The sequence below is a fragment of the Muscardinus avellanarius genome (assembly GCF_963383645.1).
Source record: "Muscardinus avellanarius genome assembly, chromosome: 3".
NCBI classification, from domain to species: Eukaryota; Metazoa; Chordata; class Mammalia; order Rodentia; family Gliridae; genus Muscardinus; species Muscardinus avellanarius.
Window position 1 is genome coordinate 113,545,760 of NC_137788.1, and position 23,529 is coordinate 113,569,288.

Here is a 23,529-nt window from a genome sequence, read left to right on the forward strand (position 1 = left end):
GTCCCGCAAGCCCGCCCGCCCTCGCGCTCCGCCTCCCCCCTTCCTGAGCCGGTCGTCGGGGGAGGAGACAGGGTTTGAGGAACTGGCCTGGGTGCCCGGCTAGGGGAGCCAGACTTCCTGTCCCCGGGCCAGCGTGCGGCGGACCCCTCCCCCGGCCCCCACCGCAGCCCACCCCGTCGGTCGGAGTATGTCTCGGATCGAGTCCCTCACGCGGGCGCGGATCGAGCGGAGCAGGGACCTGGCGAGCAAGGTGGGCTTGGTGCGCCCTGGGGGTCTTCCGCGCCCCCCACCCGGGCGGGCGGAGGCTCGGCGGGCGGAGCGGCCGGGCCGGTGGGTGGGGACTGTGCGCGTGGGGAGGGGGCTGGGGGCGCGCCACCCATCCAGACCCGCGCTCCAGCTCCGCGCGCGCTTCAGTGCGGCGGACCCGGGAGAGAGCACGCTCGCGCTGGGTCTGCTCCGAGCGGTCCGTCGGCGGGAGCGGGGGCTCGGGGGCCGCCCGCCAGAAAGTTGCTCCGGTAAGGGACCGAGCGGGAAGAGGGAGGCGCCCCCACCCGCGCTGGCTCGCGGTTCCCCCTTTGTCCCCGCCAGCCAGCCATCCATCCATCCGGTGGAGGGGGCGGGAGGGCGGTGCGCACGCTTCCTCCACCACCCCTCCAAGACAAAAGTCAGCTCCTCCCCGCCGCGAATGGACTTTCCAGCTTGATTCAGTTCCCCCCGCGGGCGACGGGTGGCTGGGGTCGGGGCGGCCCCAGTGCCGCCCACCCCCATGAACCCAGGTGTAGGGAGCGGAGCCCTTTGTGTCGCCGAGATCCTTCCCTCCGTCCTGGAATAAAAGGGAGGCCCCCAGCCCCATTTGCCCCTTGGGCCGCCTTCCTGCCCCCTGCACCGCGCTGGGCTCTGGGTACCTGGTCAGCTCCTGTCCCGACCCTCACCTGTCTCATTTGGAGTCTTGCTGTAGAATTATCCGACCCCTCCCCAGCCTGACCTCCTGACCACTCCTTAGAAAGGGGTCTGTGTACCCAGGCCTGCTCCCAAATGCTGTGACCTACCCACACCCCAGCCTGGATTTGTAGGTGTGGGGGAGGTGGCGGCCGGCAGCGGTTCCCCAGGGCGCCAGCACAGAGTTGCTTACATTCACCCTCGGCCGCCCTCCCTGCCCCAGCCGCCTTATCCACAGGAGGGCAGCCGCACCCCCTGCAGTCCTGGGGGGGGCGCCCCTCCCCCAGGCTACCTGCCTGGTTGGTTGCTAATTTGGGACGGGGTCCATCCTGGGGTGTGGACAGGGAAGAAGGTCTTAAGACTCTGGGGATCTGAGTAGAGAGAGGCCCTGGGGAGGTGGTCAAAGCGTGGAGAACTGAGGTGGCGGGCGCCGCCTCGGCCGGGCCAGGCCTCCAAAAGTCTGTTTATTTTTGCAACCGTTAGAGCCGAGACCCTGGATCAGGGCCAGGGAGGGAAGGGGGTGGGAGAGGCTTTTTGAAACCGCGGAAATTTGGTTCCACCCTAAAAAGGAAAGCCACTTGGGGGGCAGACCTGGCCAGAGGGTGTAGACAGAGGTCCAGGGAAGGTAAATACTTGGGGTCCTCTCTCCATTAATGGGAGGTGGGAGGCCAGATACCCGGATCCTGTGCCCTGTTATTTTTTTGGACCTGTTGTTTTTTTGGACCTCTCCCATAGCGAGGAGACTGGGGACCCCATAGTCTGGCTTTTCCTATCCTGGGTTGGCCATGGAGGGGTTATTTGGGAATCTGGCTGGGGTAGGGAGCTGGGGTCTGAATGGGTGGCTCCCAGAGGGCCAGGAGGCCACCAGGGGAGGGCGGCTTTCAGTTTGGGCTGGTCGGAAGGGGAGGGCCACCTCCGGAAAGCTGTGGTTACCCAAGGGGGGAGGGTTGGTTCTTAGCCAACAAACCCTGGGTCCCCTCTTCCCCCTCCCCCAAGCGTACCAGCTGTCTCCTTTCTTTTTATACTGTGGTGGGAAGCCGAGGGGGCCGCTGGAAGCTAGATTCTTTGAGGAAGATGGTCTTCCTGTACCTACATGGGGGGATGGGTCAGCGCTGAGGTCGGGCGCTCCACCTCCCCATCCCTCCCCGGCCTCCAGGAAGGAGGGATTGAAGTCTAACCTGCCCCTTCTCCTCCCCAGTCTCCTAGGATCTCTGCAGCCACCCCATGCTTCCTTTTCCCACTCCCATTTCAATTCTTCCAGGCTGCCTCCACCCCTCCATTCTTCCTGTCTCCTCCAGTCCCAGCGCTTCTGTTTTTCCTCCCATCCCAAACCCTAACCTTAGCGTCCTTCTTCGGAACAAAGGGTCTTTTTTTTTTTTTTTTTTTTTTTTTTTTTTGCTAAACAGGAGCCAGGGACACAGGGATGATGCTGGAGACTTGGGGTCTGCCCTGGGACCCCGCAGGACCCCAGCATTGGCGTGTGTGGCGGGCAGGTGGGCTGGGGCGTGAGGAGAGCCTCTTTCTTTGTTCTGAGGCCTGGAGAGGTGGCTGGCTTTGTGTGTGGGAGGAGTGTAGCCGAAGGGTGGTGTGGGGGTGGTTGGGGAAACCCAGGAGAGAGCCCAGAGGGGGCTGATGGCTTTGGGGGAGAGTTGAGGATTTGGGGGACCTCCGGGAGGCCGCAGAGATTTTTGGGGGGGTATAGAAAGACTACTCGAGGGGTCTTGAAGGTTGGGGGGGGAGCTGAATGCTTAGGGAAGTCCCTGGGGACTGCCAGGGCCTTGGGGCACCTAGGGAGGGGCCTGCCAGGCCACCAAAGGAGTTCCAGAGGTGACTGGTCTCCGTACCTCTGGCTCTGGAACTGTGTGACCTTGGAGTGGGGAAGGGACAAATTTGAATGTGTGAATCTCACTTGTGTGCGTTTCCTGTACCAACGCATAGAGGTGTGTTTCTCTGCATCTGTCTGCCCCCAGCTGTCGAAAGTTAGTGTTTGGAATAAGGGACACCTACCAGTGGGCTTCCAAGTCCTCCGGATGGGAGGACAGGCTCAGGTGTTAGCGCCAGCCCCCGAAGTCACCAGGAGCCCGCGGAGGTGGATGGGTCAGCGTGTCTGGAGTTGGTGAGGGAAGAGGCCTGCAGGAGCTGCTGCGGCCTCTGGGTTTGTTTGTGTCTCTTGGGGGGAGGGCCGGGGGTGGGGAGGCTGCAGCTGCCCCCCTCCCAAGCCAGCCGGCCTGCCCTGTGCCAGGAGGGCAGGGAGTCCTGGCACCGCTATTGTTCATCTGCACAAATGCCCGTCTGTTTGGATTGCCCCCCTTGTCTCTCTCCTGGCCTGACAGGTGTGGCCGGGTGGGGGGGCGGGCTGGGGTCCAGGGTGACCAGGCCCGTGGTGTCTCTTCTCTACGGCACTTGGCGCCCCTCTTTGGCTCCACAGATGCGCCCACCCTCGTGGTCCGCCTCCCTGTCATTCATTAAGCAAGCATTTATTAAGTGCCTTTGTGTGCTCCGTGGTGGCTTTCTGTGTTGTTTCTGGCATCTGCTTTAGCCGTCCACTGGGCCATCTCAGCCTCCTGCTTTCTTCTTGTTTCTGGTATCTCCCAAGGGAGCAGGGCCAGGCGGGGACCACCCAAGCCCTTCCCTCCTCGGTCAGAAACCTCCCCTCCTCATTTCCTGGCCCTATAGCCCACCCCCCCATGACTCAGTGTCCTTGTACCCTGATGTCCCAGGCTGAGCCACAAGTGACTCAAACCGCAGCCCTGTGGTTGCTGTACAGAGGGGCCGCGCACAGGCCTCGCCAGCTGGAAGAAGGGGCGCTGCCCTTTGGGTGGGGGTAGTTGATTCTGGAGACCCCCAGAGGCCTGGGTTTAGAACTAGGTGGCAGAGAGGAGAGTCGGCACAATCAATCATGGGGCCTCCCGCCAGCTTGTGGCCCGCTGGGGAACCAAAGGCCCGGCCTCCTCGTCACCCTGTCCCTTGTCCCTTGTCCCTTGTGGATGTCTGGGTTCTCATCCATCAGTGTAAGGCGATGAGAGGTGAGAAGCGGCCACATGTGGTAGGTAGCACAGGCTTGTAATCCCGGGGCTTGGGAGGCTGAGATAGGAGGATTGCAGGTTCAATGCCAACAGTTTAGCAACTTGGTAAGACCCTTCTTTCCTTCTCTCTCTCTTTCTTTCTTTCTTTCTTTCTTTCTTTCTTTCTTTCTTTCTTTCTTTCTTTCTTTCTTTCTTTCTTTCGTACTGGGGATGGAACCCAGGGGCATTCTACCTCTGTGCTACACCTCCAGCCCTATTTTTTATTCTTTATTTGGAAACAGGGTCTCACTGAGTTGCAGAGGGCCTCACTAAGTAGTAGCTGAAGCTGTCCACGAACTGTGAACTCAGCCTCCCAGATGCTGGGATTACAAGTGTGCCACCACGCCTGGCAAGACCCTCTTGAAAATAAATAAAAAGGGCTTAGAGGGGTCACTGAGAGGTAGAATGCCCCCAGCTCAATTCCCAGTGCCCTCCCAAATATAAAAAAGGAAGAGAAGGGAACCCTTCAGGAGGAGAGGGAGAGGAGGCTGAAGGCTCAGACTCTCATAAAGAACAAAAGGGAAGCCCGGCCTCCCAGCCTGGTGGTGCAGGCCTGTTATCCTTGTACTTTTGCGTGTGTGTGTGTGTGTGAGTGTGTAGTGCTAGGGGTGGAACCCAGGGGCTTTCAATGTCCAGGCTACACTGCCAGACCTACTTTATATTTTATTTGGAAACAGGGTCTCACTAGGTTGCTGAGAGCCTCACTAAGTAGCCCAGGCTGGCTTTGAACCTGGGCGATCCTCCTGTCTCAGCCTCCCAAATCCTGGGATTACAAGCGTGCGCCACCACACCTGGCTAATTCTTGTACTTGGGAGGCTGAGACAGGAGGATCACAGGTTCCAGGAAAGCCTCAGCAATTTACCAAGACCCTCACCAATTTAGGAAGACCCTGTTTCAAAAAAATAATGGCTGGGCATGGTAGTGGTACATACATGTAATCTCAGTGCTTAGGAGGCTGAGACAGGAGGATCACAGGTTTGTTGCCAGCCTCAGCAACTTAGTGATGTTGTCAACAACTTAATGAGATCCTGTTTACAAATAAAAGATAAAATAGGTCTAAGGATGTAGCTCAGAGGTAAAAGGCCCCTGAGTTCCATCCCCAGTTCCCACCCCCCAGCTCCACATGCAGACATCATAATAATAAAAATGGCAGGCTGAGACAGGAAGAGTTCAGGTTCAAAACAGCCTCAGAAATTTAGCAGGACTCTCAGCAACCTAGCAAGACCCTGTTTCAAAACAAAAACAATGCCAGGCGTGGTGGCACATGCCTGTAATCCCAGCATTCAGGAGGCTGAGACCTGAGGATCCCGGTTTGCAGACAGCCTCAGCTACTTAGTGAGGCCCTCTGCAACTCAGTGAGACCCTGTTTCAAAATAAAGAATAAAAAATAGGGCTGAGGGTGTAGTTCGGAGGTAGAATGTTCCTGGGTTCAATCCCTAGTATTACAAAAAAAAACACAACCCAACGGCTGGAAGTGTAACTCAGAGATAGAATGTGCCTGGGCTCAATGCCTACTAACCATAATAATAATAGTAGTAATAATAATAATAATGATAAATAATAGCCGGACATGGTGGTGCAAGCTTGTAATCCCAGCATTCCGAAAGCTGAGACCAGAGGATCACGATTCGGGGACAGCCTCAGCTACTTAGTGAGGCCCTTTGCAACTCAGTGAGAGCCTGTTTCCAAATAAAGAATCAAAAATAGGGTTTGGGGTATAGCCTGGAGGTAGAAAACCCCTGGGTTCTATCCCCAGTACTGCAAAAAAAAAAAAAAATAGAAATAGATAAATAAATTGACTGAAAAATTGGGCTGGGGGTGTAGCTTGCAGGTGCAATACTCCTGGGTTCCATCCCCAGTACCACAAAATAAATAAGTAAATAGATAAGCTGGGTCTGGGGGCATACACTTGTAATCCCAGCATTCAGGAGGCTGAGACAGGAGGATCGTGGTTTGCAGCCAGCCTCAGTTACTTAGTGAGGCCCTTTGTGAACTCGGTGAGACCCTGTTTTAAAATAAAGAATAGCCGGGCGTGGTGGCGCACGCTTGTAATCCCCGCGCTTGGGAGGCAGAGACAGGAGGATCGCGCAGGTTCGAAGCTAGCCCCGTGCGCTAGCTTAGGAGACCCTGTTTCGAAATAAAAATGCAAAAATAGGTCTGGGAGTGTAGCCCGGAGGTAGAAGGGCTTCCAGGAACCCCAGTACCACCAAAAAAAAAAAAAATAAATAATAATAATAATAAAATAAAATAAAGAATAAAAAAGAGCTGGGGCTGTAGCTCAAAGGTAGAATGCCCCTGGGTTCCATCCCCAGTACCGCAAAAAATAAATAAACAAATGATAGTAATAATAAAAAGGCTGATGTCGTTCAGTTCAGCGGTAGAGGTCGGCAGCCAGAGCCCTGGGGCGGGCACAGGACACCTCTGGAACAATAGTGCTAGGCGGCGCCAGGACAGCTTGCTTCTGGGCAGTGCCCACGCTGGGATGTGCTGCTGCTGTGGCTGCTGCCCGCTGCTGGCCCATCTCGAGAGGGGGTCACTTCAAGAGCGGGTGAGTGTGGAAAGGGGGCAGAGGCCACGCCCAGAGCACCTGGGCAGTGTGCAGGGCACCGCTTCCAGACCGGCTGCCCTGGGCCTCTCGCCCTTTGCCAGTCTGCACAGAGCTGGCAGGGCAGGTGAGTGCCAGCCACGGAGGGCAGAGGCCTGGATGGGAAGGGCTTTGCAGCTCTGACCCTTCGGGGGGGGGGGGCCCTGGCCTGACGTGTTTTTTTTTTTTTTTTTTTTTTTTTTTTTGGCGGATACTGGGGGTGGAACCCAGGGGCATTCTACCTCTGAGCTACACCCCCTGCCCTATTTTGTATTCTTTATTTTGAAACAGGGTCTCACTAAGTTGCAGAGGGCCTCACAAAGTACAAAGTAGCAGATGCTGTCTGTAAACTGCCATCCTCTGGTCTCAACCTCTTGGATATTGGGATTACAATCATGCTCCACCACGCCTGGCTAGCCCTTTTTATTGTTTATTTGCTTATTTTTATTTTGGAACAGGACCTTGCTAAATTGTTGAGGGTCTTGCTAAGTTACTGAGGCTGGCTTTGAACCTGCGATCCTCCTGTCTCAGCCTCCCAAGTGCTGGGATTGCAGGTGTGCGTCACAGTGCTGGGTACACATGCTCATACTATCAGTCTGTGTCATAGAGAAGGCTGGGAGGGCAGGAAGGAAAAGAGAGTAGGTGGTAGTGAGCGGGAAGAAATATTTGGATTTGCTCTTCAAGGTTATTATTCAGAAGCAAATTTGATGTAAAAAACATTTTGTCAATGAGAGAGCTATACTTTGGACCGTGAGAGGATTAGATCAACAAGCAACCTCCCAGTGATTCAGGTAGGTTGGGTACCAGTATAGGTACCTAACTGTAGATAGCTACCTAAAAGAAAGGCCGGCCAGGTGTGGTGGCTCACTCCTGAAATCCTGACACTCAGGAAGCTGAGAAAGGAGAATCACAGGTTCAAGGCCAGCCTCAGCAACTCAGTGAGATCCTATTTCAAAGTAAAAAAAAAAAAGAGGGGGGGGTCTGTGGGAGTGTATGTCAGAGGTAGGACACCCCTGGTTTCAATCTTTAGTACCTAAATAAATAGGGGGCAAGGGGTGTAGGTCAGTGGTAGAGCACTTGCCATGCATGTACAAGGTCTTTGGTTCTATCCCCAGTACGACAAATAAATAACTTTTAAAAAGGGCTGGGGAAGCCGGGTGTGGTGGCACACGCTTGTAATTCCCGCGCTTGGGAGGCGGAGACAGGAGGATCACGCAGGTTCGAAGCCAGCCATGCTGGTGTAAGAGACCCTGTTTCAAAAATATAAAATAGGTCTGGGAGTATAGCCCGGAGGTTGAAGGGCTTCCAGTAACCCCAGTACCACCAAAAAAAAAAAAAAAAGGGCTGGGGGAACTGGGTATGGTGGGGCACACTTAGAATCGCAGTAACTGGGAGGCTGAGACAGGAGGATCGCAGGTTCACAGCAAGCCTAAGCTACTTAGTGAGGCCCTCTGTAACTTATTGAGATTCTGTTTCAAAATAAAGACTAAAAATATGGCTGGGGGTTAGCTCAGAGGTAGCATACCCCTGGGTTCCATCCCTAGTACCACCATAAAAAAAAAAAAAAAAGAGGAAGAAGCAAGAAAGAAAAGTTGAGCTAGGAGTATAACTTGGAGGCAGAATTCCCTGGGTTCCATCCCCAGTTCTGCAAAATAAATAATAGTGGTGCACACCTGTAATCCTGTATTTGGAAGGCTAAGACAGGAGGATAGCAGGTTTGGGGCCAGCCTCAGCAATTTAGGCCCTCCACAACTTACTGAGTTGCTGTTTCAAAATTAAAAGTAAAATAGGGTTGGGAGTATAGCTCAGAGGTAGAATACTCCTGAGTTCAATCCCCAGTATATTCATATTTCTCTCCCTCCCTCCCTCCCTCCCTCTCTCTCTCTCTCTCTCTCTCTCTCTCTCTCTCTCTCTCTCTCTCACACACACACACACACACACACACACACACACACACACACACACACTTGGGATGCACCTCAGTGGTAAGTGTTCCTGGGTTTAATCTCCAGTATTAAGTAATTAAATAAAAAAGCCACTCTTATAATCCCAGTCCTTGTGAGGTTCAGACAGGAGGATTGCAGGTTTGAGGCCAGCCTCAGCAATTTAGCATGACTGTTTCACAATAAAAAGGGCTGGGGCTAGCCGGGCGTGGTGGTGCACGCTTTTAATCCCCACGCTTGGGAGGCAGAGGCTTGGGAGGCAGAGGCTTGGGAGGCAGAGACGGGAGGATCACGCAGCCTCGAAGCCAGCCGTGCGCCCTGGCTTGGGAGACCCTGTTTCCAAATAAAAATGTGAAAATAGGTCTGGGAGTGTAGCCCAGAGGTAGAAGGGCTTCCAGGAACCCCAGTACCACCAAAAAAAAAAAAAAAAAAAAAAAAAAAAAAAGGGCTGGGGCTATAGCTTGGAGGTGGAATGCCCCTGGGTTTAATCCCTAGTAACACACACACACACACACACACACACACACAAGCTGGGCATGGTGTATGCTTGTAATCCCAGCATTTGGGAGGCTGAGACAGGAAGATCACGGTTCCTGGACAGCCTTAGCTATTTAGTGAGACCCTTTGCAACTCAGTGAGACCCTGTTTCAAAATAAAGAATAAAAAGCCGGTGTGGTGGCGCTTGTTTGTAATCCCAGCATTCTGGAGGTGGAGACCAGAGGATCATGGTTCGTGGCCAGCCTCGGCTACTTAGCGAGGCCCTTTGTAACTCAGTGAGACCTGTTTCAAAAGTAAATAAATAAAAAGGCTAAAAACTAGGATTGGGGTGTAAGTCAGAGGTAGAATGTCCCTGGGTTCCATCCCCAGTACCGGGGGGGGGGGGGGATCAAAGGAGAAAGGGAGGCTGTGATACTAGATTCTGGAGTCTTCCCCTTCGTGCACAGGACTAGGGAGGAGGAGCCATCTGCCAGGGGTGGAGGGGAGCCAGGGATGCCCATAGTTGGGGAGGGAGAGGCCCTAGCAGAAATGGAGCCCAAGGAGGGAGAGCCTGAGCCCAGAGGGTAGGCCATGGAGAGACCAGGAGAGAGGGAAAGAGATGTGCAGGGCTGGGGGCGCATGGGGGGGATCCGGGCTGGCAGCCCCCACATTGAGGGGCGGCTCTCGGCCTGTGCCCTCTGACCCCTGTGCTGTTGACATGGGCCTGCACACTTCCCTATTCTGTCTGGGCCTCCCCTCCCCCGCATCCTGAATGCCAGTGTCCCCAGATCCCAGCCAGTACCCAGTGCCTCGCCTGGGCGTGGTCAGCTTCTGCTTTTCCCAGAGACCGGAGGTGGGAGCAGGAAAGGGTCTGCACACCAGTGGTCTCCCCATCTCTCAGGCTTCTGGGAAGCTCAGGGACTTGTGGAGGGACAGAAAAGAGGTCAGGGCAGCCGGGCGTGGTGGCGCACGCTTGTGATCCCAGTATTTGGTAGTCTGAGGCAAGAGGATCGTGGTTCTCAGCCAGCCTCAGCTACTTAGTGAGGCTCTTTGCAACTCAGTGAGACCCTCTTTCAAAATAATAAAAAATGGGGCTGGGGGTTTAGCTCAGAGGTAGAATGCCCCTGGGTTCCATCCCCAGTACCAAAAAAAAAAAAAAAAAGGACTAGGGGTGTAGCTTGGAGATAGAATACCCTGAGTTCAATCCTCAGTGCTACTAAATAAATAAGTAAATATGTAAATAAAGTGTGCTTTTACTACCAGTACTTGGGAGGTTAAAACAAGAGGATTGCAGGTTTGTGGCCAGCCTCAGCAACTTAGCAAGGGCCTTTAGCTTGGAGGTAGAATGCTCCTGGGTTCAACCTCCAGTTCCCAAAGTAGATGAATAAATAAGCCGGGCATGGTGGCGCATGCGTGTAATCCCAGCATTTGGGAGGCTGAGACTGGAGGATCGCAGTTTGTGGACAGCCTCAGCTACTTAGTGCAGCCCTCTGCAACTCAGTGAGACCGTTTCAAAATAAAGAATAAAAAATAGGGCAGGGGGTTAGCTCGGAGGTCAAATGCCTCTGGGTTCCATCCCCAGACCCACACACACAAAAAAAGAAAATCGGTCTGGGGCTGTACCTTGGAGGTAGAATGCTTCTGGGTTCATTTCTTAGTAACACACACACACACACAAAGTCCCAAGCCACAAACCAGGCTCCCCATGGCTAAAGGTTAGCGGGGGACAGGCTGCCTCTCAAAGCGGTGTCCCCGTGGGCTTTGACTCTGGTGTGGGCGGGAGAGGCAGAGGTTTAGGATTCTGACCCCTGGGTTTGGGATGCCCCTTCAGTCAATCTAATAAGGGGATCTCCTGCCCTCCCCTTCCCGCCCCCCCACGGTGACTGCCACAGAGCCAGTCTCCAGTACCGGTTGTCATGGTTATAAGAAGAGCTCACTCCCATAGATTGGAAAGCGCTCGTGAGCTGGCACCCTCCGCTTCGCCGCTCTCCCCTCCTCTCTGCGCATCTTCCCCCAGTACAGAGAAGAGAGTACAGCAGCCCGGGGGCTGAGCGGAGCCAGGGCTGGGAGGTGGAGTGAGGACGCGGAGAGCCAGAGCCAGGGACATGAGTGGCAATAGGAGGCAGCCCAGCCGCAGGGGCCAGGTGGGTCCGGACCTGGAAGCCCTTGGGGACTGACCATCCTGGGGCCCGGTGGCGCCTGGCCAGCTGCCTTTGGCACACTGTGGCAGGCTCCGCGTTAGGAATTGGTGTCTTTCCAGCCTCCCAGGCAGGCATCTCTGCCCTTGGTCCGGGTCTCTAGACTCTGGGTGCCCTGGCATCGTCCATCCTCATTCCCTGTGTGTCTCATCCCTTCTGCAGGCCCGGGAAAAGGAGAAGATGAAGGAAGCCAAGGATGCCCGCTATACCAATGGGCACCTCTTCACCACCATCTCGGTTTCGGGCATGACCATGTGCTATGCCTGTAACAAGAGCATCACCGCCAAGGAAGCCCTCATCTGCCCAAGTAAGTCGTCTGGCCCCGCATGTGAACCTCCTGGCCACCCACCCGATCTGTCTATGTGTCCTTGAGCCTCAGCTGGGGCCGGGGCCAGATGCTTGGTCCCTTGGTCCCCTGCCTTACACTCTGAGGGTGGCAGCCGCTGGCACGCGGCATGAGCAAGTCTATCTGGGGATGTGGGTGCAGGGAGGCTGGGATGGAGGCTGTCCATGCAGCTGTCACTGCCAGGCATCCTGCTTGCTCCCTGGACAGCTGCTGAGGGCTGGGGACCATGGGAAAAGCAGAGAAATGTGCTAGGATGACTGGGGAGGAAGCTGCCAGGCTCCCAGCTGGTCCTGCCCGTCTTTCCCCCGGCAGGTCTGGGCATCAAGGACTTGAGCAGCCCCTTCCTTTCTGTTGGTCAGGGGTGGAGTCTCACTGTGGTGTTTCAAGGAGAGAATGGGATTAGGACTCTCCATCTCAAATTTCCAGTCTGATGAGACAGCAGAGGGGAAGAGGGGTTAGAACACCCATCCTCACTCCCGCCCCAGAGTCGAGGGCAGCCCTGAATTTAGAGCGTGTGAGGGAGGAGTTCCTTCCTGCCTCCGCAGCAGCACCCCTCCCACAGCGCCTCCCCATTTTTGCCGCTAATTAGATCAAGGTATGGTGACCCGCCACCGACCAAGCGGCAGGGCGAGAGCTCTCGTCTCCAGTTGCTTGGGGGAAAGGAACCCCCAGAGGAACCAGGGAGGCCACCCCCCAACTTCCTCACTGCTCGGTTTACAGTTAGGAGGGTGAGATGGGAACCCCAATCTCGATCCCTCTAAAGACCTGACAAAATACCCAATGCGGAAACTCGTTGCCAAGGGAACTGGGGAGGCGGGCAGTGCTATTTTGAGAGCAGGTAGAAAGCGGAGGTTCCATCCAGAGACACTAGGTGTTGGGGGTAGGGAAAGGGGAGCTCGAGGTGGGGGTGAACCCCATTGTAGCCCCCCCAACACTGCCTGTCTACCCCTCTGCCCCACCCTGTTCACCTTGTATTTGTGGAAGTGAGCACCGGCACTGGACATTGTCTGGAGGAGTTAGCAGAGCTTCCTGTGTTGCTGGGCAGGGAGGGGAAGCTGCCCAGGGCCGAGGGCTGAGGGCACTTTGGGGAAGGGACAGCGGCGGTCCCAGCCGGGGCTTGGCCGCGCTCCGCTCTCCTACCCCATGGCAAGGTAGAGAGGGGGTTGGGAGAGCAGATGGAGTGTGGGAGCTGTGGGTTTGCCTTACGTGGGGAACACGACTCCCCAGGCCTGGAAGGGAGATGGCGGCCTGGCTGGAGCTGTACAGAGGGCTGGCAGGCAGGGCGGGCTATGGGCTGGGTGAACTGCCCGGGACCTCAGCCCCTGGGCTGCGAAGCTGCAGCCAGAGCATGGTCTTGGGCTTCAGGCACGCTCCTCCATCAGCTCTGTGACCTGGGCTGGTGACTTAGCCTCTCCCAGACAGGTCTTCATCTGCAAGATGAACAGAGTGGGGTCAGCCTCAAAGGGTTGATGGGGCTGGGCATGAGGGTGCACGCCGGCCAACCCCAGTACTTGGGAGGCTGAGGCGGGAGGATGGCAGGTTCAAGGGCAGCCTCAGCGACTTAATAAGACCCTATTTCAAAATAAATAAAACTAAAGAGGGCTGAGGGTGTAGCTCGGAGGTAGAATGCCCCTGGGTTCAATCCCCAGTACCGTGGAAAGAGGGAGGGTCTGATGTGAAGGAGGACGCGTATGCGTTCATTCCACGCGAGGGGATGCGAATGTCCCCTCTGCCCTAGCCCCGGTCCCCGCCGCCTCTGCACACCTTCTGTTCTGTGGGAGTCCTCGCCCATCTGCCCGCTCAACCTCCTTTGCGCTTCTGGCAGTGCGAACCCCTCCCACCCTCGCACACCCCTGGGCCATCTTGAGTTCAGGGCTGCCCACCCCTCCTGATGGCGTGATTTTATTTCACCCAGATCCCCCCTCTCTCTTCATTTCCTGCTTGAAGGAAGAGGGAGGCCGGAGGAGAGGGCATGGGGTGTGACCATGGCCCAGGCTCCTGGGAAGGGGAGAGTGTCCAAGGACACCACGGCCTGGGGGAGCTGGGTGTCTGCATGTGGGTGTGTCCCCTCCTGTACCACCTGGCCCTCCCTTCACCCTCTCTACCCCGCCCTCCCAGCCTGCAATGTGACTATCCACAACCGCTGTAAAGACACCCTGGCCAACTGTACCAAGGTCAAGCAGAAGGTGAGACTGCAGGGCGGGCGAGGGCTGGGGGAGAGGGTAGTGAGTCTGGGACCCTCGGGCCTTCCAGGCCTACCCTTCCCCACCCTGTGCTCCTCACCCCCCTCTCCACGGGGCAGCCCGGATCCCCCACCCCAGTCCACAGGCCCCAGTGGGCCAGGCTTACGCCATGCACACCGCGCCGGCTCGGCCACCCCGATGCCCAGCCTATACCCACGGTGTGGGCTTTCTCCCCGAGGGCCGGCCACCCAGCTCCTGCCCCGTGCCGAGGGGACGATCCTTGGGTGACAGCTGTCCCTGGTGTCTCTCTGTCTCGCAGCAACAGAAAGCCGCTCTGCTAAAGAATAACACGGCCTTGCAGTCGGTTTCTCTTCGCAGTAAAAGTGAGTAGTGGGAAATGGGGGAGCCCCTTGGGACCCCGGGCCCCAGGTTGCTCAGCCAGCCCATAGGCTCTGCTGCCCCCCTGAGGCCATCCCCAGTCACAGCACCCTCGTCTGTCCCAGTGTGAGCCACTAGAGGAGACTGAAGCTTGGTCCGGGTGCTTGGGCTTAGAGACAGGACAGGAAAGCCCCGGTGGGAGTGGGAGATGAGATGCTGGTCCCCGGAGCTTGGCCGCATCCTGTGTTGTTGTTATCAGAAAGCGGCGTCCTGGGCAGCTGTGAAGCGTCATTTCGGACAGCTTCAGTGTAGCAGAGAGAGCATAGAGCCCAGGCAGCAGGAGCAGAACCTCGGGCCTGCTCACCACCGGCCAGGTCGCCCATTATGGGACTCTGCTTTTCTGAGCCTCAGTTTGCACATAGACTTGTTTGGGGGAGGAGACAGGGCAAGAGAAAGGTCTCTATGAACTTTGAGGACCGCACAGATGAGTGATGGTTTTATCGTTAATGCTGCAACCGTCTTATCCCATATGAGAGTGTGGGTGTGGGAGAGGAGGCCTTGCTTCTAGCCGAGGAGTTCGGGAGGCCGGAATCCTGCGAAGGCCGCAGTTTCAAGTTTGTCCGCTCCGCATCTCTGCCCAACAGCAACCACCCGGGAGCGGCCTTCCTCTGCCATCTACCCCTCCGACAGCTTCCGGCAGTCTCTCCTTGGTTCTCGCCGGGGCCGATCCTCCTTATCTTTGGCCAAGAGTGTCTCCACCACCAACATTGCTGGGTGAGCCTGCGTTTGGGTGCACAGGAGCCAGGCAGCAGAGACTGGAGCCCTAGGCGTGCTCAGAGGTCCTTGAATATACCTGAGTTCAGGAATTGTAGACAGGTGGGCATGGTGGCGTACTTATGTAATCCCAGGACTTGGGAGACGGAGACAGGAGGACTGCAGGTTTGAGGCCGGCCTTTGCAAGTAGGGAAATTCTCAGCAACTTAGCTAGACCCTGTTTCAAAAAATAATAAAATAGGCTGGGGGTGTAGCTCAGAGGTAGAATGTCCCTAGGTTAAATCTAGAAAAACAACAACAATAAAAACAGCATGGTGGTACATGCCTATAATTCCAGAACTTAGAGGTTGAGACAGGAGGATTTTAGGTTCGAAGACAGCCTCAGCAAGTAGTGAGACTCATCAACCCAGTGAGACCCTGTTTCAAAACTAAAAAACAAGAGCCGGGCATGGTGGCACATGCTTGTAATCCCAGCACTTGGGAGGGTGAGACAGGAGGATCACAATTCATGGCCAGCCTCGGCTACTTAGTGAGGCCCCCTGCAACTCAGTGAGACCCTGTTTTAAAATAAAGAATAAAAAGTAGAGCTAGGGGTGTAGCTCGGAGGTAAAATACCCCTGGGTTCCATCCCTAGTACTGCAAAAAAAAAAAAAAAAAATAGAACTGGGGAGTGTAGCTTGGAGGTGGAATGCTCCTGGGTTCAATCTCCAGTACAAAAAAAAAAAGCGTCTAAAGAATTTAGGGTAACTGCCTCTCCATCCCTGCCTGGGGAGGGGCCTCTTGCCTGAGCGGGGGTGATACAGACAGCCTCCACTTCCTACAGACATTTCAACGATGAGTCTCCCCTGGGGCTGCGCCGGATCCTCTCCCAGTCCACCGACTCCCTCAACATGCGGAACCGAACCCTGTCGGTGGAATCCCTTATCGACGAAGGTGAGTGTGCCCCAGCCAGGGATGCGCGTTGGGGAAGGGCAGGGAGAGAGGATCCAGAGAAGGGCCTGGGACCCGGTGGTAAGAACAGGGCCCTGAGTCGCTGCCTGACTGGTGCGCAGGTGCAGAGGTGATCTACAACGAGCTCATGAGTGACTTTGAGATGGACGAGAAGGACTTCGCCGCGGACTCCTGGAGCCTGGCTGTGGATGGGAGCTTCCTGCAGCAGCATAAGAAGGAGGTGATGAAGCAACAGGATGTCATCTACGGTGAGCCAGGTCCCCCCCCCGCCCCCACCCCGTCCCGCCAGCCCCACCTCTCCCTCCTAACGGGTCGGCACCGTGACCCTGCCTGGCGCTGAGTTGCTTGGTGCCCTTGGTCTCCAAGGCTCCATCTTTATTCCTCCTTCAACTCGGTCCTCACTCTGCCTCTTGCCTGCCCACCACAGCTGGGGATGTGCAAACACCACATGGTTCTTGCCCTAACGTAGTTTACAGTTTGAGAAGACAAGACAGTAAACCGGGTGCAGTAAGCCGGGCGTGGTGGCACACGCTTGTAATCCCAGCACTCGGGAGGTTGAGACTGAAGGATTGCGGTTCGCAGACAGCCTCAGCTACTTAGTGAGGCCCTCTGCAACTCAATAAGACCCGGCTTCAAAATAAAGAATAAAAAATAGGACTAGGGTTGTAACTTGGTGATAGAACGCTTCTAGGTTCCATCCCCAGTACCACACACACACACACACACACACACACACACACACACACACAAAAAAAAGAATAAAAAATAGGGCTGGGGGTGTAGCTTGGATGTAGAATGACCCTGGGTTTCATCCCCAGTACTGCCAAAAAAAAAAAAAAGCCAGGCGTGGTGGTGCACGCTTGTAATCCCAGCATTGGGGAGGCTGAAACTGGAGGATCGTGGTTCGCAGACAGCCTCAGCTACTTAGTGAGGTCCTCTGCAACTTAGTGAGACCCTGTTTCAAAAATAAAGAATAAAAAAAAATAGGGCAGAGGGTATAGCTTGGAGGTCGAATGCCCCTGGGTTCCATCCCCAGACCTGCACCCCCCAAAAAAAAAAAATAATAATAATAAAGAAAAAGAGAAAGAAAACAATAACTTAGTGAGACCCTGTCGTTCAAACTAAAAATATGGTGTAGCTCAGAGGTAGAAAGAATGGCCCTGATTTTGATTTCTAGTACTATATACACACACACAAAAAAAAGAAGATTGTCTTAAGACCACAGTCATGCAGACATTAACTCTGAAGGGATGCACTTAGGGCCCAGGAGTCGAGAGCTCAAGGCCGCGTGTCCCCCACTTCACAGAGCTGATCCAGACCGAGCTCCACCACGTGCGGACGCTGAAGATCATGACCCGCCTCTTCCGCACGGGGATGCTGGAGGAGCTGCAGCTGGAGCCGGGAGTGGTCCAGGGTCTGTTCCCCTGCGTGGATGAACTCAGCGACATCCACACGCGCTTCCTCGGCCAGCTTCTAGAACGCCGGCGCCAGGCCCTGAGCCCCGGCAGCACCCGGAACTTTGTCATCCATCGCTTGGGGGACGTGCTCATCAGCCAGGTTGGGAGGCAGGATCCCGGGCGTGTGCGTGGAAGGGGGTGTGGCTGGACTGGGGGAAGCATTTCTTATCTCCATACAAACCCCAAGGGCAGAAGGGAGAGGTGGGAGGCCAGACGTGGGTCCAGGGAATACTGTTTGGTTTGGGGGTGTCCTGACCTACTCTTGTTCTCCGGATTTCTAGTTCTCAGGTCCCAGCGCGGAGCAAATGCGTAAGACCTACGCAGAGTTCTGCAGCCGCCACACCAAGGCCTTAAAGCTCTATAAGGAGCTGTACGCTCGAGATAAACGCTTCCAGCAGTTCATCCGGGTGAGCAAACCTCACCCCACCTGGCTCCAAGCCACCTCTTGTGACAGACACCCAGCTTCCCATGCACGGGGCAGCAATCCTGAGCTGGGCCCACGCGGTGGCCGGGCTCTCGCAGCCCGGCGCACCTGTCCACCTGTGGCCCTGTCTGCCTTCGCCCCTCAGTGGGTGAGCCATCATCCACACACTTCTCACTACTTGGTTGAGTTGGTCCTTGCTGCAAACCTGTGGCCGTGGGATCTGTTTCCAGTCGGAGTTTCTGGGCTGGCAGGAGTTAAATGCCCCTTCTGCGACCCTGAGCCCCATCTCTTCCCCTGTAGAAAGTGACCCGTTCGGCCGTGCTGAAGCGGCATGGGGTCCAGGAGTGCATCCTGCTGGTGACCCAGCGTATCACCAAGTACCCAGTGCTCATCAACCGCATCCTGCAGCATTCCCACGGTGCGTAAGAGAGAACACGGAGGGGCAGGCGGCGCAGGGGTACCCAGGGTCAGGACAGGCTCACGACGGCCAAGGGAAGGTGTTGGGTGCGGGCTGCGGCAGACTCTAGAGGCGGAAACCCCACCCTATGGGAAGTGGGGCTGGAGCGAAGCTGGCTGAGTCATCCCTGACGTGCGCCCTGTGGATCCAGGGGCCGAGGATGAACGCCAGGACCTGACGGCGGCACTGGGGCTGGTGAAGGAGCTACTGTCCAATGTGGACCAGGATGTGCATGAGCTGGAGAAAGGGGCCCGCCTGCAGGAGATCTACAACCGCATGGACCCCCGGGCCCAGGCCCCAGTGCCTGGCAAGGGTCCCTTCGGCCGAGAGGAGCTTCTGCGCCGAAAGCTTATCCATGATGGCTGCCTGCTCTGGAAGACAGCGACGGGGCGTTTCAAAGGTCAGTGGCCTGGCCCGGTGGAGGGCCAGAGTCAGAGTGTGGGGGGCCATCGACCCTTAGGATCTCTCTCCCCTTTTTTCTTTGCTTTTTTTTTCCCCCCTGCAATACTGGGGATGGAACCCAGGGGCATTCGAGCTCCGAGCTACACCTTCTACCCTATTTTTTATTCTTTATTTTGAAACTGGGTCTCACTGAGTTGCAGAGGGCCTCACTAAGTTGCTGAGGCTGTCCGCGAATCGCAATCCTCTGGTCTCAGCCTCCCGAATGCTGGGATTACAAGCGTGCACCACCATGCCCGGCTATTTATTTATTTAATTAATTTATTCTGCAGTATTGGGGGTGGAACCCAGGAGCGTTCTACCTCCAAGCTACACCCCCAGCCTTATTTTTTATTTTTTATTTTATTATTATTTTTGTGAGTCTGGGGGTGGAACCCAGGGGCATTTGACCTCCGAGCTACACCCCCTGTCCTATTTTTTATTCTTTATTTTAAAACCAGGTCTCACTGAGTTGCAGAGGGCCTCACTAAGTAGCTGACACTGTCCTCGAACCACAATTCTCCATGTCTCAACCTCCTGAATGCTGGGATTACAAGTGTGCGCCACCATGCCCGGCTGATATTCTTTATTTTTTGAAATAGGGTCTCACTGAGTTGCAAAGGGACTCACTAAGTAGCTAAGGCTGGCCGTGAATTGTGATCCTCCTGTCTCAGCCTCCCAAATGCTGGGATTACGAACATAATCCCATTATGCTCGGCTCCCTGTTTTTATTTTTTTATTTTATTTTTGGTACATGGGGTAGAACCCAGAGGCTTTCTACCTCTGGGCTATACTCCAAGACCTATTTTACATTTTGTTTGGAAACTGGGGTAGCTGGGGCCTCGGTACCCATGTCCTGGAGTACCTCCTAGGCCGGCCTGGGTATTTGTCAATCTTCCCCAGGCTGTCCCTCCCTCCCTTTCTCTCCTTCCCTCCCTCCCACGCAGCACTAAGAATATAAAGCACAGGGGGTGGGGGGAGTGTTTAAAAATAGCCAGGCTGGAGAGCTTCATTTCTGAAGACTTAGCAGAAGCCTCCCCTTCTGTGTGCCTACAGTTTAGGAAGATCCCCAAGGGCAAAGAGTGAGTGTGTGTTTTCTTACGAGTTTCACAGAATTGGACTTTGTTACCTCCTTCCCGTGGAGGGCCTGGGGAGGCCCAGGGAAATGGGGGAAGGGGTACAGATGACCCGTGTAGGCTGGCCTTTTAGTGTTTTTTTTTTTGCAGTACTTGGTATGGAACCCAGGGGCATTCTACCACTGAGCTATACCCCCAGCCCTACTTTTTATTCTTTATTTTGAAGCAGGGTCTCACTGATTTACAAAGGGCTTCACTAAGTAGATGAGGCTGTCCACAAACTGCGATCCTCCAGTCTCAGCCTCCTAAATGCTGGGATCACAAGCATGTGCCACCACGCCTGGCTTATTCTTAATTTTGAGACAGGGTCTCACTGAGTTGCAAAGGGCCTCACTAAATAGACAAGGCTGTCCACAAACCGTGATCCTCCTGTCTCAGCCTTCCAAATGTTAGGATTACAATCCATGTGCCACCACACTCGACCCAATTATTTATTTATTTATTTATTTATTTATTATTTTTTGAAACAGGGTCTCCCTAAGTTGCAGAGGGCCACACTAAGTAGCTGAGGCTAGCTGTGAACCTGCGGTCCTCTTGTCTCAGCCTCCTAAGGATTGGAAGCATGCATTTATTTATTTGTTTTTGTTGTACTGGGGACTGAACTCTGAGGTACCTACCTCTGTGCTGTACCCCAGCCCGATTTTATTTATTTGGAAACGGTCTCTCTAGGTTGATGAGATTCTCACTACTTTCTGAGGCTGTCCTCGAACCTACATCCCCTATCTCAGCCTCCCAAGTACTGAGATTACAGGTGTGCACCACCTCTCCTGGCCTTCGGGCCTTTTTTCACCAAAGGAAACTCACTTTCTCCCTCCCTATGGAGAACAAAGTGGGAAGTGAGACTGAGCCAGGGTCAGGGGAATTTAGGTCAGATACCTAAAAAGATCTTTTACTGGTAAGATATTAGACATGGAACTGAGATGCTGAAAAAACAGCCCCTCTTGTTCTGAGACTCATATGACTCACAGAAATCTAGGGCTTTGTTAGGGGTGGTAGGGCACACCTGAGGACCCAGTTACTGGGGAGGCTGAGGCAGGAGGATCATTTGACCTCAGAAGTTTGAGATCAGTCTGGGCACAGTATAATCCTAATACTTGGAGGACTAAGACAAGAGGATCACAGGTTCCAGGCCAGCCTCAGCAACTTAGCCAGACCTTAAGCAACTTAGTGAGACCCTGATTCAAAATAAAAATAAAGGCCGGGCGTGGTGGCACACGCTTGTAATACCAGCATTCGGGAGGCTGAGACCGGAGGATCGCGGTTCGCGGCCAGCCTCAGCTACTTAGTGGGGCCCTCTGCAACTCAGTGAGACCTGCTTTCAAAATAAAGATTAAAAAATAGGAAGCCGGGCGTGGTGGCACACACTTGTAATCCCAGCATTTGGGAGGCTGAGACCAGAGGATCGCGGTTCGCGTACAGCCTCAGCTACTTAGTGAGGCCCTTTGCAACTCAGTGAGACCCTGTTTCAAAATAAAAGAATAAAAAATGGGACAGGGGGTGTAGTTTGGAGGTCAAATGCCATCCCCAGACCCGCAAAAAAAAAAAAAAGTAAGTAAATAAATAAAAAGGTCTAGGAGTATAGCTTGGAAGTAGAATACCTCTGGGTTCAAACTCCAGCACCACTTTGAAAAAAAGAAAAAGAGTAAAGAAAAAAAGAAACCTGAATCAGTGTGCTGAAGAATTTTCTCTAAAGGCACAGGAGAATCCCTTTGTGATTACAGGATAGCCGGGCGTGGTGGCACACGCTTGTAATCCCAGTTCTTAGGAGGCTGAGACTGTAAGATCTGGGTTCGCGGACAGCCTCAGCTACTTAGTGAGGTCCTTTGCAACTCAGTGAGACCCTGTTTCAAAATAAAGAATAAAAAAATTGGGCTGGGGGTGTATAAGCTCGGAGGTAGAGTGCCCCTGGGTTCAATCCCCAGTACCACAAAAAAAAAAGAAAGAAAAAGAAGATCCTTTGTGGCCTCTCCTGGCTCAGGAGGCTGCTCTGTCTGGTGACACATGAGTCTTTCTTTTCTCTTTTGTTTCTGCACTGTCAGGGGAAGGTGGCGGAAGAAGTAACCAGAGGGGGGAGGGTGGCCAGGAGGGGAATCGAGGCTCTACCTGACGGGGTGGGCCTGGTCCCTGGGACAGGGAAGCAGATGCTCAGACCCTCTAGTGTGACTCTTCTCCTGTATTTATCCCCCGGCCAGATGTGCTGATGCTGCTGATGACGGATGTGCTGGTATTTCTCCAGGAGAAGGACCAGAAGTACATCTTCCCTGCCCTGGTGAGACCTCTTTTCAGAGCGCAGACAAGCATTTCAGGCCCTTGCCTCCTGCCCCGGAGTCCTCCAGAGTCCAGCAGTTGATTGTTGTAGCTGGTGCTATAATACGATAAAAAACAAAACTGGAAGAGCTAGCAGATACTGTTATAGGATGCAGCCACTTCTATACCTGTGTAGAAGGACCATTATCAGCATACATTATTTTATTTATTTATTTATTCTGCAGTACCAGAGGTTGAACCCAGGGGAATTCTACCTCCAAGACACCCCCAGCCCTATTTTTCATTCTTTATTTTGAAACAGGATCTCACTAAGTTGCAGAGGGTCTCACTAAGTAGCTGAGGCTGTCTGTGAACCGCGATCCTCCGGTCTCAGCCTCCCAAATGCTGGGATTACAAGCATGCGCCACCACGCCCGGCACCCAAACAGGGTCTCACTAAGTTGCTAAGGGCCTCACTTAGTAGCTGAGGCTGACTGCGAACCCAGATCCTCCTGTCTTAGCTTCCAAGTGCTGGGGTTACAAGCGTGCGTCACCATACCTGGCTTAGCATCATAATTTTATAGACGATCAAAGTAAAGCTGACCTGGGTTTGGTGGTTCACACCTGTGATAACAATACTTGGGAGGCTGAGGCAGGAGGATTGCAGGTTTGAGGGTAGACTTAGCAAGTAGTGAGGCCCTTCCCAACTTAGTGAGACCCTGTTTCAAAACAAGGAATAAAAATAGGGCTGGTGGTATAGGTCAAAGGAGAATGCCTCTAGGGTTTTTTTTTTGTGTGTGTGTGTGTGGTACTGGGGGTGGAACCCAGGGGCCTTCTACTCTGGGCTACACTCCAATACCTATTTTATATTTATTTGGAAACAGGGTCTCTTAAACCAGCTGAGGCTGGCTTCGAAGCTGCATGATCCTCCGGTTGGTCTCAGCCTCACAAGCGCGGGGATTACAAGCGTGCGCCACCACGCCTGGCCTACCCCTAGGTTTTAAAGGAACTCCAGATAATGGAGGGGAAACTCTATTGGAGCCAGGGAGGTGGTCTAAGTGAAATGGAGGGGGAAAAGTGAGAATCATTAATAGAATCATCGACTATGTGTATATATGTAAAAATACCAGCGTAAATCTCAGTACTCTGTATAGGGAAGGGGAAGATGGGGAGGTGTGGGGGGGGCCAAGTTCTGTGTACATGTCTGTCGCTGTCACATGATTTCCATTATGATATAAGACTATAATGCACAAATTAAAGCATATTAAAAATAAAAATAGAATGCCCCTGGGTTCAATTCCCAATACCAAAACCAAACAAAAGTAAAGCTTAAAGTTAAATAATTTGTCAAGAGCCTCACAGAAGTCTAAGTCCTTTCGGCTGGCACCAAAGCCTGGGCTTTAACTTAATATTGTAGGATGTCTTCTTGAATCCTTTGGGTATTCCAGGATTGAAGAACCAAACTCGCTACGTGTGGTGGCGTATGCCTATAATTTCAGTACTTGGGAGGTTGAGGTTTGAGACCAGCCTCAG

General features: G+C 54.1%; 1 protein-coding gene across 5 annotated transcripts in view; it reads left to right on the forward strand.

Annotated features, from left to right (window-relative positions):
- Window positions 1-187: 187 nt before the first annotated feature.
- Window positions 188-23,529, forward strand: part of ARHGEF2 (Rho/Rac guanine nucleotide exchange factor 2) — a gene marked incomplete at both ends in the record, with an annotated part of 33,248 nt that continues 9,906 nt past the window's right edge. For 2 of the 5 annotated variants that reach the window (XM_080692910.1, XM_080692909.1), the window contains 12 exons: window positions 188-250; window positions 11,369-11,513; window positions 13,671-13,738; window positions 14,055-14,118; window positions 14,758-14,887; window positions 15,711-15,820; window positions 15,940-16,086; window positions 17,145-17,395; window positions 17,577-17,702; window positions 18,020-18,137; window positions 18,328-18,576; window positions 21,943-22,019. In XM_080692910.1, coding sequence (XP_080549036.1) covers window positions 188-250; window positions 11,369-11,513; window positions 13,671-13,738; window positions 14,055-14,118; window positions 14,758-14,887; window positions 15,711-15,820; window positions 15,940-16,086; window positions 17,145-17,395; window positions 17,577-17,702; window positions 18,020-18,137; window positions 18,328-18,576; window positions 21,943-22,019 — 1,548 coding nt within the window. Of the gene's footprint in view, window positions 251-11,113; window positions 11,153-11,368; window positions 11,514-13,670; window positions 13,739-14,054; window positions 14,119-14,757; window positions 14,888-15,710; window positions 15,821-15,939; window positions 16,087-17,144; window positions 17,396-17,576; window positions 17,703-18,019; window positions 18,138-18,327; window positions 18,577-21,942; window positions 22,020-23,529 lie in introns of those variants that run through there. The other 3 variants (XM_080692911.1, XM_080692912.1, XM_080692913.1) reach the window with 3 other exon arrangements.